The 10,858-nt window shown below is 38.5% G+C and overlaps 1 protein-coding gene across 1 annotated transcript; it reads left to right on the top strand.

Annotated features, from left to right (window-relative positions):
• Positions 1-1,205: 1,205 nt before the first annotated feature.
• On the top strand, positions 1,206-7,135 carry LOC149146104 (putative protein phosphatase 2C 78). Its single transcript, XM_089450638.1, has 4 exons — positions 1,206-1,832; positions 3,355-3,722; positions 6,044-6,280; positions 6,480-7,135. The coding sequence occupies exons 1-4, from the start codon at positions 1,568-1,570 to the stop codon at positions 6,735-6,737; spliced, it is 1,128 nt and encodes a 375-aa protein (XP_089306764.1). The 5' UTR covers positions 1,206-1,567; the 3' UTR covers positions 6,738-7,135.
• The last annotated feature ends 3,723 nt before the right edge of the window (positions 7,136-10,858 follow it).

Consider the following 10,858-nt stretch of genomic DNA (forward strand, 5'->3'; position numbering starts at 1 on the left):
GTTCTTAGACTTCTTCCTCTTTTTAAACCCTGTTCAAATTCTCTCTTCATCTAATAGTCGTGATGATGAACCACGTTGGTTGGTTCATGCCTCCTTCCTCTTTTTAAACCCTGAATCATGTTCTCTCTTCATCTAATCATTGTGATGATGAACCACATTGGTTGGTTCAAAATGCGTCAACAATCGACTCATTTATGTGATGGATAAAGAAGACAAATGCTTAAACACAAGTTCTAGCGAAGATGGTAGAATGAGTTCCATATGCAAGGCACACTAGAGGCCACTACAACGAGTACATGTACATTGTGGACATTTATTGGCATCTAAAATCTCTTCTTAGTAGAGTTCTTGTTAACATAAATGACATCAAGGAAGACATCCTTCTAACCCTGAATCAGATTCAAAGGCACATGATAGCAATGGACTAAAGACTTGGGTGCATAGACAAGTAATTCAACATCCCCTTGATCTTGGCTACTCTCCAGATCTTAGCTACTCTCCAAACAACAAGAAGTAGCCCATTCTAATTGAAGCACAAATTCGAAGACATCTACTTAGTATTCTCACAGAGTTTTATATTAAAATTTAATAATTTTGTGTTTAAAAATGGCTCTAGAGCCCCAACACTCAAAACCAGTTTTCTTGAGATATTGAAATATCTAATCTTGTTCCCACGGACAAAGCAAAACAAACTTAAAACCATTCATGTATATTTTTGTTTAAAAAAATATGAATTATTTACTTCACTATATATATATATATTTTCCTATAAAAAAGCGCTATTTATTTATTTAGCAAATATTTTCCTTGGGAAAAAAAAATCTATTTATCAAATATATTTATCGGCTTTGAGTATGGTTTTCTCTTGAAACTTGAAAGCTTATCAAATATCAACATTGACCTTACCGTATCTGCAAGGGAGGGTAGGTGTTGTTTTCGAGGTATATTCCCGGAAAAATAGGGCACTGCATTAAAGACCATGAAAAACACCTCGAGGTCAACTACACACCGTCTGCATTATTTATGGAATAAATTAACCTGATAAATCGAGTAGGTAGGTACTTGCTTATTTTCTGTAGATATTCATACTGGTACTGTGAAAAATGGGTGGATCACAGCTCTTCCGTGGTCAATGGGTTAACGAATTTGATTAATGGAAGCTTCGCATTGGACATAGCAAGAGTCCCCTTTTGAATCCATATGTCCAGGGGCTCAACCCCCTCAAGGAAAGTGTAAGGAAGCACGCGTAGCTTGACCTTAACGCAAGAGTCACACGCTGTGTTGACTTTGTGTCATTCAGGCCACTAATTTTCAGCCTCTAGTGCACACGGTTTTGTTTATTAGACGGCCACTGATTTATATAGGGGTCTGAGTAGAATGTAGGCTTATTAACTCTTCGTATCAGGCGACAGCACAAAGAAAAATTCAGAACCGAATCAGATCTCTTGGGTGGGCTACCAGAAGTTGGAATTTCTCGGTTATCAAGCTGGACCACCAAAAATCCAGGCCTTCACAAATTTTTGCTTGTTCTTGTTTAGTGGGCAATGCTTCATATTCCTGTGTGAAAATGTTGCGATCATGTTTCAGGCCGGTTGAGAGGTATTTCTTCAGAGGCATGGCGGATCGGGGGGATGCGCTTATTTGGCACAAGGATTTGAAACCACACAATAGTGGCGACTTTTCAATGGCAGTTGTGCAGGCCAATTCTAATTTGGAGGACCAGGGGCAGGTTCAGAGTAGCCACTTTGGAACTTATATTGGGGTTTATGATGGCCATGGAGGTCCTGAGGCATCCAGATTCATCAATAACCATCTGTTCCCTCACATGGAAAGTATGTAATTGTCTATCCTGTTATATTTTTTCTGTATATGCATTCTTTGGTTGATTTTGGTGTTTTCTGCATCTGGGAATTCCTAAGATTCTATATTAATAAGGTTCTTGTATATTTTAGTATTGGGTTTTGATGTTTTTAGGATTTTGGTGTTGACAAATTTGGTTGCTTTTGCATTTTGGGTGCTCCTAGAAATCTTCTACATCATGAAGGTCCTTCTGTGTTTTACGATTGTGTTTAGGATTTGGGTGTTGACGGATTTCACTGTTTATTCATTTGAACACAACTATATTTTTAGTTTGGCAATGGTTTCGATTTTGGATTATTGGGTTTGGTCTTTTACTATGTGGGGGTTACCAGAAATTTATATTGGAAGAGTGACCTGGTTCGACATCATGAGGGTGTTTCTATATTTTGTGTTTGGGTTGATGCTTTTAGGATTTGGGTGTTAACATATTTCGTTGTTTTTGCATTTGGGCACTCCTGAATTTTTAGTGTGAAAAAGACTTTGTATTGGTCTTTGGGTTTTACTAGATTTTTATGTTAGGAGAGTCATTGGGGTTCTAGCTGTACGATTTGGCGTTTTTTCGCAGAAATTTGGAGTGAGATAATTATTGTTTTTTCAGCAATTGATGTTGGTGTTGTGGCACTATTTTGATATGAGAACTTTGTACAGGAGGGGTGACTGCGTTTTAGCATCCTTGGGTTGATGTTTTAGCATTATACTGTTTGTACAATTTGTGTTTCATGGGTGATTGTGTTTTTTGAACTGTTTGCATTTGGGTCCTTGCACTATTTTGGTATGAGAACTTTGTACAGGAAGGGTGACTGCGTTTTAGCATCCTTGGATTGATGTTTTAGCATTACACTGTTTGTACAATTTGTGCTTCACGGGTGATTTGTGTTTTTTGGACTGTTTGCATTTGGCTCCTTGTCTTAGATAGGAGAAAGGGGTTTGCATGATTAGTGGTTGCATGTCCCATGATTAGGATCCATATATGTGCTTTTGTGCAAGTTTTCCATGGTATATAGGGAACTATATTTCATCGTTCAGCAGTTGGTTGTTCCATGAATTATATAGATCCAAGGATCATTGGTACCTTTTGTTTATGCTCTGTTTACCTCCATTGTACTGCACTGCCATTGCCCATAAGGTTAGTTGTACGGTTTGCAGCTGTGTTTCAGATAGGAAGAGGATGTTAGAAGTTAGAACCAATGATCAGCTTTCTGTTGTGGGGATTCCAGAATTGTGTTTTGTGGCTTTTTAGAATTATTTGGAAAGTTGACTTGGATCATCACCTCTGTGGTTGGCTGTAAGAAATACAATCAAAATGTTATTTCAAAAAAATATATGCTGGTGCTTTTCACATTTAGAATTTAATTTGTTTCCTCACCTCACTTATAAGTTATGAGTAAGGGAGGGCTTATTCTGTTTTTATTTGATTGATACGAGGCAGCGTTTTCCATCGATATTATTTGTTGGCATTTTGGATGACTGATTCAACCTGTAACTGATTTTCAGGATTTGCCTCGGAGCAAGGGGGAATGTCTGCAGAAGTTCTTCAGAAAGCATTCAGTACAATAGAAGAAGAATTTTTGCATGTTGTTAAGAGGAGTTGGCCAACACAGCCACATATTGCTTCTGTGGGATCTTGCTGTCTTGTAGGAGCAATATCCAATAATATGTTATATCTTGCAAATCTTGGTGATTCAAGAGCTGTTTTGGGCAGTTTGTGCCCAACAAAGAAATCAGTTAAAGCAGAGAGATTGTCTGTTGAACATAATGTAGCTGTGGAGGAGGTCCGGAAGGAATTAAAAGCACTTCACCCAGATGATGCACATATTGTTGTTCTAAGGCAAGGTGTATGGCGTGTCAAGGGAATTATACAGGTAATGGAAATCAATCTTCCCACATCACCTCAAGAGAAAAGATATGGGTTCTAATGTATCTAGTTGTTGCATATTTGCAGGTGTAATGGGTCGTGTACTTCGCTAATCTTGCATACCCTTTAGCCAAACAGGTATTGTCATCTGTTTGGTTAGTTGTATTATCCTTGTCCAGTTCATCAATCTGTTAGAACCTACAAATTATGGTCTTTTGGCCGATCTCTCCTCCAAAGCTTCAAATAGCTGCTACATGAAATGACACTGTCCAATTAGCAAACAGGGTTGAATTGCCTGTTTGTTTGGTCAGAGAGGATAAAATGGCTGTACTTCTAACCTCTAGCGAGTGAAATGGCTCTGCCATTGGAGTAATTTTTTTCTTTTGGAAGCATGGTGGAACTACATCTTCATCATGTCCAATATATCACCCTGATCGGGGCAGGGAATTGAACCGGGGACTTAACATCATGGAGTACCTTAACAGAGCACCCGATCACCGTCTATCCAAAACCCCATGGATGTTTAAAACAGGCATCAGCCTGGTCAGATGAATCAATTTAAGATTAGGTCCTTGCACTGAAGCCTTGCGCACATAACATCTTGGGTCAGTGACATATCGCATACTATTGATTTTATGAGTTAATCCAGGTGTGTTTGCCCTGGACAAACCCCAGAAGACATGATTAGGAAGTGTATCGGTCCTTTCAGATGTGGAAGCAGATAATTCTTCCCCACTATCTACTTTTTTTCTTATCTTTCTAATATTTAGCAACTCCTCCTTTATATCTCCCACTTTCTGCTTTTCGGAGTACCCCTTTCCACTCCAATAGTCTTTTATTACTGATTGTACTTCCTAGTCTCGTTGATTTGCTTCTGTGGTCATTTGGGGACATCCAAAAAATCCAAAAAATTATTTTATGTTATGTGCAATTTGCTAGCAGATTTTTCACCTGGCTGTAGCATTGATGTCTATTGCAAGTTTTACTTGATGCTTGTAGTTGAATATTTTGAACCCCCCTCTGCCTGCATTTTTATTTGGCATAATAACCGTGAACTTTGTAATTTATAGGATTTTTAAAGCGTGTTTCCATTAAGCAACCCATCAACTTTACCAGTCTGGACCAAACCTTTCCTTCAACAAGAGAAGGAAAGAATCCTAAAAGTAATATCAATTTAAAGTTTAAAAAGCATTTGGTTCTGTGATTATTTCAATTTCTGAGTAATATGTATATTTTGACTTTGAGAATATATTCTATATGTTCTCTATCTCTACTCCTTTCAAACTTTCTTATTGGAAATCCCAAACTTTTCCAAGCCTCCTGTTTTCCATTGAGCAACCCATCAATGTTACCAAGTTTGGCCAGACCCCAAACCTTTTAGGCAGTATGAACCAATCTGGACCAAACCTTTCCTCCAACAAAGAGAATAAAAATACCTAAAATTAATATCGATTTAAAGTTTAAAAAGCAACTGTTTCTGTGATTATTTCAATTTCTGGGTAGTATGTATATTTTAATTTTGAAGGTATATCTATATGTCATTTATTTCTAGTCCTTTCGAACTTTTTTTTGAAATCCCAAACTTTTCCAAACCACCTGTCTTCCATACATAACTGAAGATTTCAAACCTGGTTAATATGCAACCCATCATTTACCTTATCAAAGGTTTTCCCCAACTTCAGTCCACTTCATTAAATGCCTTCACTAATTACATTGCATCCATCTGGATACAATCATTTGTCTTTGAATATTACTTGGTTTGTCCCACGATTTCTCTAGGCACAAGATGCACTGAAGATGAACTGATCATAAAAGACATTGATGAAATAGAATAGTGAGAGAAATCAGGAAAAATAACCCAAGCAACTATATGATCATACATGACACTTGTATTCCTATTTGAAATTAATGATCTTGTGTTCATGCTTGTGTTGTCAGTGTGTGTTAACTTACACTCTAGAGACAGAGCATTGAACTTTGATAGAATTTGTTTTCTCTTATTTCGAATTGTGAAAATCACCCAAAAATACTGCCTTAATGAAAGAGGGGCTATCCTTTCCATCATTTTCAACCAGGACATGCACCCAGCATAACTGCTGGGCGGTCGTTGGGGATAGAATCCAGGCCATTTGCATGGCATTGCTCCAATTTACCACTAGATTACAACCTCACGGACAGTGAACTTTTCACTTTAGATTGTCTTTTTCTTTTTTCTCTCACAACTTGCAAGTGCATTGGTTGAACTTGAAATAATATTTAAACTATTTTGACTTAATCATTTACTTCTTTGGTCTTTTAAGCCCAACTAATTTTGCTATTATTCCTCAGGTATCAAGGTCAATAGGTGATATATATATGAAAAAGCCAGAGTTCAACAGGGACCCTTTGTTTGCTCAGTTTGGGTGTCCAGTCCCAATGCAGAGGCCAGTATTGTCAGCAGAACCATCAATACTTGTGCGGCAGCTCAAACCACAGGATCAGTTCCTAATATTTGCTTCAGATGGCTTATGGGAACAGCTAAGTGATAAAGACGCTGTTGATATTGTGCACAAGAATCCACGAACGGTATGGTTGAGCACCTTATGAACTCCACTTTCTGTAGTAATTAAAGATAGTAAGTACTTTTGGTAGATTCCATACTTTTAGTATTGGATTATTTCCACGAAGTTGTGGTTGAAACTAGTGGCATGGCTAGCTTTTCAGTATTTATTATGTAGCATATCATTCCCTGATTCAGGTTACACTTGTCATGTCCTTTTTGCAGGGAATAGCAAAAAGGTTGGTTAGAGCCGCTCTTCAAGAGGCTGCAAGGAAACGTGAGATGAGGTATTCTGACCTCAAGAAAATTGAGAGAGGTGTACGTCGCTACTTCCATGATGATATTACGGTTATTGTAATTTTTTTAGACCATGAATTACTCAATATGCAGTCAAAACAACCAAAATTGAAGAGAGTTTCAGAATGTACGTCTGTTCCGGTAGATATATATTCTGATGGATTGGAAGTGGATGAATCCCCTTGATCAATAATCCAAGGAAAAAACTCAACTACATTCTTTACATTCCGGTCTTCTGAAGGCCAAATTTTGTGTTGCTTTAGATTCTCTACACAATGTTTCATTTGTAAATCACAGACAGATTTTATACACTTTTCGACTAGGAATATCCAAATTTTCTTACTCCAAATGTAATACCAAGGTATAGTTGAATTCTATGTAAATATCGCAGTTTCAGTACAAGAAGCATCATAGGTCTTCTATTGATATAAACATAGCTTTCAGTTCTATCACAAGCCTCTGGTGGTGGGTTTGTTCTCTTTGACCACCTCCTAATTTACCGCAAAACTGATGCATTATGCATGTCAGCTGCTTGGCTGGCTGCATTCCTACATTATTGAGATTATCTACTTTTATTTGTTCAACATGATTGAAATTTGATATTAAATAAATGGAATTGTGAGGCGTTATGAATATGCTTTTTACAAAGCTGCTTGCTATGAGTATTTATCTCTCTTGTTTGCTTTGTTACACGATCTCTACTGCAAGAAGTGAAATTACAGTATGCCAAGGCTTTCAAGTTATATCAGTTGTCCAGGTGCCACTAGCATAGAGTCAAATCAGTATAAAAAGGACCTTTTAACTTCATCCTTTGCCCTTTACAGACATGTACCTGTAAAAGCACAGGCATTGAACTCACATTTTTTATCTGTAACTATCAGATTTATACTTTTGAAACTTTTCAAATTTGGATTGGTCGATGGATCAATTTTTGTTGATTCTTTTTTAGTAGTCCAATTTTGTAAATACACTGTGATAAATGTGTCAATCGTAGCACTAGCATTGGTATAATTTAGATCATGATCAAAATTTCAGGAACTTGAGCATTCTGGGTAAGCAGGGGCAGTCAAAGCATGTGACAACCTATGGAGCTTTATAGAGATAAATGAATGTCTGCAGATTCCCTAGTTCTGTTGACCAAACTTCATTCACTCTCAATTTTGTTGCATGATGTACGCAATTTACCTGTGCTTGCTATATTTGATGAAGCTTATAACCTTTTCAAAGTTGACATTAAAAATAAACTCATTTCTAAAGTTAAAATTTGCATTATCTTCTAGAATGTCTGGTTACATGGCTTTACTTACAAGTTACAGTGTTCCAATGAGACATGAGGATACATGATCAAATAGAATAGAAGTTCTGAAACTCCTGTTGAAGTTTCTAAGTTTACTTAGTTAGAAACCCTCCATGCACTTTATTTGATTTATTCCTACCTACTTGTTATTTTACTTAACAAGTTATTTACAATGTAAATACTGAAAATAAACACTAGTGCATGCTCAACATATTATAGATCAATGACTAACGGAAACAAAAACAATCACACCATATGACACCATTATTTTTGGATTAATGTCCCCGGAAAAACCCAATGTGGGAAAAGCAGTGCAACGATCTCAGGGTTTTTTTTTTTTTTTAATGTATGTGCTGAAGCAAGAGACGGTCCTTCTATTCAATAAACCAAAAGAAATGTTACAATATATACACAAAACCCTGAAGTTTTCTTAGACTATGGCAACATCAGGGGTAAACAACCCTGGATTTGACCCTCTATACAAACAAAAGGACAAACTGACCACTCAAAAGGTTCCTTGGGTAAAATGCTAACCCGAAGTTGATCTCCGCGGACCTTCCACCAAAAACTAGCAAAGTTTAATAATACTAGTGACCCCACAAAAAAGCACGGTCAAATCTGACCGTCGAATCCCATTACAAAAATGAATGGCTCGGAGAGACATCGGAAAGCGAAGAAGCTCGATCCTTAAGGCGTGATGGATGGTGGTATTACGAACCCCACCAATGCCACGTGTTGAGAGCCTAGTGGAATCGCTCTCCATAAGCCAATACCACTTACCATTCGAAAGCCTTGCGATCACCAGGAAACCGCTCGAAGCCTGGAATTTCGTTCTGAAAGAGGAATGCCGGAGAGTTTCCCACGCGGAAGCGATCCAGCCGTCCATCCCGCATAAGCTGACTTCGGAACGCGAGACAGAGACATCCGCTGACAGAAAATTAAACTCCTTTGACCCAATAATTAAAAATTTCTCTGTCCTCTGCTGCTTGCTCATTGCGGAGAGATTTTAACCTGCTTAGAGGCGTCTCCTGCCAATTCATCTCTATTCTGCAATTTGAATTAGTCACTCCTTGGTTGGCCAGTAAATCTGCAAGTTTATTGGCTTTCCGTCGAACATGATTGAAGCTAATAGTTCAGAGACTCAGGAGATGTTTTTGAATTCTCTGGTACACTTATATTAGTCTCCATGTTTTGAGACCCTGTTAAGTTATGGTATGTTCTATGCTTATAACAGTTTACTTCTTTTTCTTATTATATTCCACCGATTAGCAATCACATGTACATAAAGTAAAGTGCAGATAGAATATTAAACGATCGATAGAAAACAAGCTAAGACAAGAGACACAAGATGTGGCGGCTAGCCAGGGACAAACCCCACAACGTGTGGGGAAACCCTTTGATCAATCTTCTTTTATCTTCAATAATTCAACAGAGAGAAATAGTACAATAAATCTGATTCATATCAGCAGTAACAAACCCTATATCAGTAGCATCAGCATTAGCGGCTTCATTATCAAACTAGGGCAGACCATATCTCACAAACCGATTGTCGGATTGACTTCATTCCACCACCAAAAGTTTCGGCTTTCAGAGGAGGTTCAGATGAACCTACAACACAGTTCAGATGAGGAGATCTTCTAGGCCACACAAGTCAATCTTTACTTCTGCAGTTGTAGCTTCAGTTTCAGCAGTTTCCGGCTTCAAACTAGGGCAGTCGATATCTTGCAAACCATTCATCGGATTGACTTCATTCCACCACCAAAAGTTGCGGCTTTCAGAGGAGGTTCAAATGAATCTACATCGCAGTTCCAAAGAGGAGATCTTCTAGGCCACGCAAGTCAATCTTTACTTTTGCAGTTGCAGCTTCAGTGTCAGCAATTTCCGGCTTCAAACTAGGGCAGTCGATATCTTGCAAACCGTTCATTGGATTGACTTCATTCCACCACCAAAAGTTGCGGCTTTCAAAGGAGGTTCAGATGAACCTACAACGCAGTTCCAAAGAGGAGATCTTCTAGGCCACACAAGTCAATCTTTACTTCTGCAGTTGCAGCTTCAAATTCAACAGCTTCCGGCTTCACATGTGTGAGAGAGAGACCCATTTCAGTGCAGTAGAGAGAGAGAGAGATGTGATGAGATGAGTGAGTCCAAATGAGGAAAATTCCTCTTATATTTATACACAACGTTGGTGGGTGAATAGATGCGACTGTTGGGCTTCTGAGCCTACATGAGTTGTAGGTCGGCTTGATAATAATTCCATAATCAAAATAAATTCATATCTCCATGAATACTTATCGGAATCGGATGATCTTTATATCAATCCTACACCTCTCGACGAGAGGAATCTAATAAAAATATTATCAGCCATGAATAAGATGACCCACATGAAGTTTTTCCCTGGTTTCCAATTTTAACACTCCCTCTCAACCATGGAGAACTTCATCTGCAATCTGTCTATCGGTCGTTACTATTCATCCATCAAATGCAGTGCCCTGTACAACCTGACCCTTGCCCTGCTCTGCTCTATTCTCCCTGTTTTGCTTTGTCTTGTTCTGCCCTGCACTGATTTGTACTGTTTTGCTCTGTTCTGCTCTGCTCTTGCATTGTTCTGTTCTGCTCTGCTTTTGTCCGAATTATGAAGAAGAAGAAATGATCGAGGATGTATCGTACTAACTCAAAAGTCAGTCTCAAAGTATGTACCACTGGTCCCAGACCAGTCTCAACCAACCCAAAGTCAGCGTCATAGTGAGTACAACTCCAATGGTCCCAGACCAATATCATCCTCCACTGACTCAAGGTCAGTCTCAAAGTGCGTACTACTGGTCACAGAGCAGTCTCAACCGACCCGAAGTCAGCTTCATAGTAAGTACCACTCCTACCACTGGTCCCAGACCAGTATCACAGTCTCAGAGAGTGTACCACTGGTCCTAGACTAGTCTCAATCGACCCGAAGTCAGCGTCATAGTATGTACCACTCTCACTGGTCCCAGACTAGTATTGCACTGACACGAAG

This window comes from Pinus tabuliformis, chromosome X, assembly GCF_031772625.1.
Source record: "Pinus tabuliformis cultivar Carrire ecotype Pingquan chromosome X, CPIR1, whole genome shotgun sequence".
Taxonomy (NCBI): Eukaryota; Viridiplantae; Streptophyta; class Pinopsida; order Pinales; family Pinaceae; genus Pinus; species Pinus tabuliformis.

Excerpts from the sequence above, each read along its gene's own strand:
- LOC149146104 (XM_089450638.1), top strand. The coding sequence starts at position 1,568 with ATGTTGCGATCATGTTTCAGGCCGGTTGAGAGGTATTTCTTCAGAGGC. Across the intron at positions 1,833-3,354 it reads TCTGTTCCCTCACATGGAAA|GATTTGCCTCGGAGCAAGGG; the intron begins GTATGTAATTGT and ends ACTGATTTTCAG. Across the intron at positions 6,281-6,479 it reads TGCACAAGAATCCACGAACG|GGAATAGCAAAAAGGTTGGT; the intron begins GTATGGTTGAGC and ends TCCTTTTTGCAG.